The 6,379-nt window shown below is 49.7% G+C and overlaps 2 protein-coding genes across 2 annotated transcripts; one reads left to right on the forward strand and one right to left on the reverse strand.

Annotated features, from left to right (window-relative positions):
• Positions 1-554: 554 nt before the first annotated feature.
• LOC6054518 (aurora kinase B) lies at positions 555-1,751 on the reverse strand. The gene is made up of 2 exons (XM_001870382.2): positions 1,319-1,751; positions 555-1,262 (listed from the first exon to the last, which is right to left on the reverse strand). The coding sequence occupies exons 1-2, from the start codon at positions 1,639-1,641 to the stop codon at positions 653-655; spliced, it is 933 nt and encodes a 310-aa protein (XP_001870417.2). The 5' UTR covers positions 1,642-1,751; the 3' UTR covers positions 555-652.
• A 105-nt stretch (positions 1,752-1,856) lies between these two features.
• LOC6054517 (zinc finger protein 391) lies at positions 1,857-3,664 on the forward strand. Its single transcript, XM_001870383.2, has 3 exons — positions 1,857-2,094; positions 2,151-3,132; positions 3,196-3,664. The coding sequence occupies exons 1-3, from the start codon at positions 1,966-1,968 to the stop codon at positions 3,639-3,641; spliced, it is 1,557 nt and encodes a 518-aa protein (XP_001870418.1). The 5' UTR covers positions 1,857-1,965; the 3' UTR covers positions 3,642-3,664.
• The last annotated feature ends 2,715 nt before the right edge of the window (positions 3,665-6,379 follow it).

Here is a 6,379-nt window from a genome sequence, read left to right on the forward strand (position 1 = left end):
GGCCAGGGCAACTGCGCCTAGTTAACCGCAATGATGATCGTTGAAGTGGGTTGAGTATGAGCACGAATGATCAAACAACAACATTTCGCTCCGGGTTTTTTTTTACAATTACAAAATTGTAAACGATTTCGTTTAATTAATGTCTTCGACTTTGGGCTACTCGAGGTTTCATCCAGTCGAGCTCATATTTGGGCTCTAATCAACATTCACTCAGTTCACTCACCATCGTTTCACCTCGCCAAATTTTCAGTCAGCCAACTCGAAGCTCGAGTTAATTGATTACTTAACAAACCCAAGTTCAGCCAATAAGATAAATCGTCCAGCCGTTCAGTATTTAGCAATCCTTGTCTCAGCTGGTCCAACCAAATGACAATCAATAATGATAATTTCCAACAACAACAACAACAAGAAAGAAAAAACATTTGCATGCAAATTAACCCGAAAAAGGCGAATCATAAGAAGTCCTCTGCCCGCTTGATTCGAAGCGCGCGTATTTTCTTATTTATTGGACAGCGGGAAACAGCGCGGTCGGGACGAAAAGTTCCTCAAAGCGATGACGAATACTAAATGGTACATTTATTTGTGTGTTTTTTTTTTAATTACATGTGAATAAAATGAGTGACAAACGACAAAATGCTTCGGCAGCAGACGCTCATTTGCCCATGCTGTCCTTGATCCAGAAGTGCTTCATCACGTCCACGAGGGTGATTCGCGCTCCGGAGCTGCTCCGCAGCAGCTTCGAGATCAAGTCCTTCGCGCCGGTGCTCATGAAGCGCGGATAGTCAACTTCGAGCCGGCGAATCTTGTCGTAGGTGGCCTCGGTCGTCTCCGACTCGAAAGGTGGGAATCCGACCAGGAACTCGTAGCACAGAATGCCCAGACACCACTGGTCCACGGAATCGTCGTAAATCTTTCCGTCGACCATCTCTGGGGGCAAGTAATCGAGCGTTCCGCACATGGTCTTGCGGCGGTTCGAGTTGGTGTGCGCGGACCAGCCAAAGTCGGCCAGCTTGACGTTGTCGTCGTCGGTGAGCAGAATGTTCTCCGGCTTCAGATCCCGATGGATGACGTTGTTAGCGTGGCAGTAGTTCAGGGCGTCCGCCACCTGGTACGTGTACTTGGCCGACCGTTGCTCGTTGAAGCGCCCATTCGGGGAGGCTTTCAGGTGTTTGTACAGTTCGCCCTGCGAGGCCAGTTCCAGCGCCAGGTAGATGCGCCGGTCATCCTGGAACCAGGTGTACAGACGGAGGATGTGGGGGTGTCTGGAGAAGAGGGAGAGATTTAGAGGGTGCTATGTTAAAATGCCATCTCTACTCACTTCAACCGCGACTGGATCTCAACCTCACGCAGCATCTGCTTCTCGACACGGCCCTTGACGAGCTCCGACTTGAACATGACCTTCATCGCGACCATAAACTTGGTGTGCCGCTCGCGGGCCAGATACACCCGGCCAAATTTGCCCCGCCCGAGCGGGCAGCCGAGCTCAAAGTTGTCCTTGGACCACCGGTACTGCCGTCCGTACGCCGGATGCGACATCATGTTGACGATGTACTGCGTCACGCCGACCACATTCTCCGAGCTGACGCCCTCGATCAGCTGGGGCAGATCGTCCATCGTGTACGGGCGCGTCACGGTCTCCATTTTCCACACAATCGACACGAAACGAACTAAACTGCTTGTTTTTGATTTTTGCTTTTGAAAAAAGAGCGGTTTGCAAACGGACGGACGGCGACTGACAGCTGCGATGGTTGACAGCTGCGTTTGAAAAATCAACAAAGGGAGTTGGCGATTGGGTCAACCGAACAAAACTGCTCGATTCGAGTGGTCCCCTGCGAGATCTGTCAGTTTTGCATTTTGTCAACAAAAACAAATCTCGCGGAGATCTTCAAGTTCTGCGATTTGCTAAATGTTTGAGGATGATTTTGTTTTAAAAATCAGTGAAAATTCGGGCGTTTAGTGCAAACGATGGATTTCTACGCCACCATTTGTCGGCTGTGTGAGGCGTCGGACAAGCTGTGCGAAAAGTGGTTGGACCCGTTCGCCGCCGGGAACGAGAGCTTGCTGGGGAAGATCCGAACCTGCACAAGTGTGGAGGTGAGATTGAATGAGATGTTGCCCTTAAACTTCATTGACCAACAAACATATTCCAGCTCTCCCGCTCGGACGCGCTTCCAAAGCGCATCTGCGTACGGTGCCAGAAATCGTTGGACCAGGCGCACAACTTCCGCCTCCAGTGCTCCATCAGCGATGCCAAGCTGCGCCACGAGATCCAGTTCCTGGAGCAGAACCACTGGAATCCCCAGCTAACGATTCCCCCGTTCATCCCCCAGGATGTCAAAGTGGAAGAGTCGCGTGAACTCGCGCGGCCAGAATCACCCTCGCTAACGGTGCCAATGTTCATCAAGTCGGAACAACCCGAGCTGGAGGACGAGCAGGAGTTTGTACCGTCCAAGGTCGAGCTAGAGTGGCATTCGGAGGAGGAGGAAATTCTGGACGACGGTGACGGGAGCTTTTCCGAAAAATCTGACTCGGCGGAGGACACGGAAAACGACTCGGAGGATGAAAAAGATCAGGCTCGAAAGAGCACCAAACCCCGCTCGACGATCTGCGAAACTTGCGGCGAACAGTTCGAACGACCGGCGCTGATGTACGCCCACGTGAATGCTGTCCACGGCAAGAAGCGTTTCGCGTGCGAGCTCTGTCCAAAGACGTTTGCGCGCAAGTCCCGCCTCACGGATCACGCAATGCAGCACGCCGGCCTGCGCCAGTTCGAGTGCGGCCAATGTGACAAAAAATACACCACCCAGCAGGGCCTGAAAACGCACACCGAAGACGTCCACTCGGACAACCTGCCGTACGTGTGTGACAAGTGCGGCCGGGGCTTTTCCAAGGAGGGACGTCTTCGGCACCACTACAGCATGCACATCGAGTCGAGGAACTTTGTGTGTGGCGTTTGTGCGAAGGGATTCAAGACGCAGGCGCACCTGAATCTGCACGCGAACACCCATCTGCCGCAGGACGAGAAGAAGAAGCGGAAGCGACGGAACCGTCAGCGGACGTGCATCTGTCCGTTCTGTGGGAAGGTTTCGAACTCGGCGGGCACGCACGATATGCACGTGAGGACGCACACGGGTAAGGGAATTCCATCTGCCCGAAATCTATCTGTTTCAGTCAGCATTCTTGTCACTTTTCCAGGTGAACAACGCTACGAGTGTCACATCTGCGGAAAACGGTTCACCTCGTCCGGCTCGCACAAAAAGCACCTCCGCGTCCACTCGGGTGAGAAACCGTTCGTTTGCGAGTATTGCCAGAAGCCGTTCCGCCAGAAGCACCACATGACGACGCACATCCGCGGCGTCCACACCAACGAAAAGCCCTACCAGTGTCGGTTCTGCTCGCGGGGTTTCGCCACCCGGGGCAACATGCAGCTGCACGAGCGAAGTCACGGCGGTGGACCGGAAGCACCCACCATGAAGCAGGAACTGGTCAGCGGCTCGATGGAGGTAAGTATGACCGGGAGCAACAGTCCGCAGGCGTCTCCGCTGGTCACGGAAGCGCCGTCGCCGATGATGAATCCGGGCGTGATGGTGATGCATCAGCAGCCACCGCCGGACATGTACTTTCACAGTCAAACGCCGTAGAATAGAAGTTGGGATGGATGGAATCGCGTGTTTGAAAGTTAAACGAATATCACAGCCCGGAAAAAGCAATTTTTAAAATGCTCTGGAACTGGGCTCCAAAGCAACCAAAATCTGAGATTTTTTACGATGGATTATTGCCTAAAAACAAAGCTCCAATCATTCTTCCTCCCCTGTAGATAAATCATATCTGCGGTAAACTTTACTAAGTGGGTCTGGTCCAAAGGGCAAATCACTTCCCTTCCCTGGGTGTACTGCGTAAATATTATGCGCGTATGCGATATTACTCAAAGTTATTAACCCAAGAATTAACCCTTAGGTCTGGTCACTATCGGAAAAATAAAGGTGCATCATGGAGTTCAAGGTTATGTCCAGTTGCTTGAAGTTTACCATGATAAAATAAAAAAAATTTTGACAGTTCTCGACCTAACGAAACACCCTTCGAAATCGGGTAATCAAAAACAACCAACCAGTTAGCCGATTTAGTCGGGATTCGTTCGGAGTAAGATTTTTAGTCGCCCTACGATTAGACCGATTAAATTGGGTTGAGTCAGATTTTATTTTATTTACAGACTAAATCGGTTAAAAATCGGTTATTTTTGTAACCGATTTCTTCGGCCGATTTCGACAACCGATTTACCACCAGACGCTTATGTAAAGATTACACAGAAGTCTGTTGCCCGGTCGGCCGATTCGTTGGCCAACGAATCGGCCAAAACCACCCGACTAGACCCGACTTAGTTATGCGAAAAGTCGGATTTTTTACGGGGTAAGTTAAACTTTTTGTCAAGCTGCTGTGAAGTTTTCCATGACAGCTGTGAAAGTTCCACTCTATGTTACCGGTGATGCTTTTTGAAATGTTGGCGTCGAAACGTCCAGCTGTCATGTAAACATACTTTGAATGTGTTGGTAAATTTCTGACTAGAAAGCCTTATATCGGGCAGTTAGTCAAAAAACCAGCTAGAAGTCGCCTGACAAAAAACTTTTGCTAGAAAGAGATAGGAAACCTGATGCAAACAAACGTCCAGCTGTCATGTAAACATACCACAGACAAACAGACGGGACACTCGAGTGCCGAACCATCGTCCTCCAAAAATGGTTATTTCAAATTCAATTTTGTTTCGGCATCCACTCACCCGGCACTGATGGCGCTGCTGTCGTGACAGCTCGCCCGTCTTTTCTCAGTGTGTGTGATGCGTGTTTTTTTTTGTTTTTAAGTTGAGCGTGAGCACGTGTGAGGCCACACCTCGAGTGCCTCCAGCTCAACCCCGCCGGAAGGTTGCTTCATCTGTGGAGAGTTCGAATCCGGCCGAATGCACCTGAACGACGAGAGCCAGCGGTCCCGGACGTAGTGTTCCGGCGGAAACACGAGCAAACGGACATTTACGGGCACTTCTTCGACACGCACGACTTTGGGTGTATCAATCGGACAGCGTGACGAACCGGAAGCGGTCGGACATGATGGAGTAGTACAACGAGGCATAACGAGTGCCAGAACCATGCCGAAAACTTGAAGTGGCACACTCTTGCTTTTACCCCACTATTAACCAGATAGGCCTGCTCCACTGCCTGCCGGAGTCGAGGCTGCTGCTGAGGCGCCCGCTACTTCGGAGAAAGCCGGATCCTGTGGTGGAGTCATCTCCTTCGGAGCAGCCTGCTTATCCTTCGTAGACTGCTGCTCAGATTGCTGCTGCTGGTCGTCCTTTTGGCATTTTGACGATGTTGCGTCGATCGTGAGCGCCACTCTTCGTGACTTTTTTCGTCTCATTCGGCCCTTTTGGTTTTGTTCGCTGGCAACTTAATTGCGCCGTGAACACGTTCCCTGCAGATGTTTCCAAACGCCCATCGTGGAGATAAATTCCGTTAGTTTTGAATTGGATTTTCCTATTCCGGCGGCCACTACTGGTGTTTTCGTGAACGTGATATCTGATGTCAGGTTCATGCTTTCAGTGGAGGAGGAATCTTAGACGGAACATGCAAGCAACGGGGAGGGCCAGTGGTGTGGTCTCTGTCATTGTGTTTGATTTTCATCGCTGCAGATGCTGCCGTATGATTTGCCTCATGAGGTGCTGCCATTGGAAACGGAACCGACCGTGGAACCGACCCACCGTCATTTTCGGCCGTCGGTCTTGATTTATTTATTTTGATTTTGTAACTGATGATCAGCAACAACAAAATTATTTCGAAACAGCTGTTAATGTTTACAATCGTTAAGGCTTGATTGTCTCACGCATACACTGACATGACACATGACAGTAATGGGTTTGTATTGGTGTGTTTGGGCTGCGCTTCGGCATAAGCTCACCAGGCAGCGCTGACGTCACCGTGATTTGGTGGTTTGATGAAGGACGATGGTTTTCAAAAATAATTTGTATGGAGAGTCACGTCTGTTTGTCTGTGAACATACTTTGAATGTGTTGGTAAATTTCTGACCAGAAAGCCTTATCGAGAAATTAAAAAGAGAGATGTGAGCCGGTAACATGGAGTGAAACTTTCGCAAGTGTTATGGAAAACTTCACAGCAGCTTGACAGAAAGTTTAACTCCATGTTGCACTTTTAATTTCTCGATATCTCGATACCCTTTTGAAAGGGTGACGCCAGATGAACTTGAAAAAGAGATAGAAAGTATCCTTTTGAGGGATATTTCTGATTTTGAGTGTAGAAATCGATCCTTTTTTATCACAATGTTAAAAAGGTTAAAAACTTAAAATAAAATAAAAACAAATTGAGTGGCTTCCGAT

The sequence above is a fragment of the Culex quinquefasciatus genome, chromosome 1 (assembly GCF_015732765.1).
Source record: "Culex quinquefasciatus strain JHB chromosome 1, VPISU_Cqui_1.0_pri_paternal, whole genome shotgun sequence".
NCBI classification, from domain to species: domain Eukaryota; kingdom Metazoa; phylum Arthropoda; class Insecta; order Diptera; family Culicidae; genus Culex; species Culex quinquefasciatus.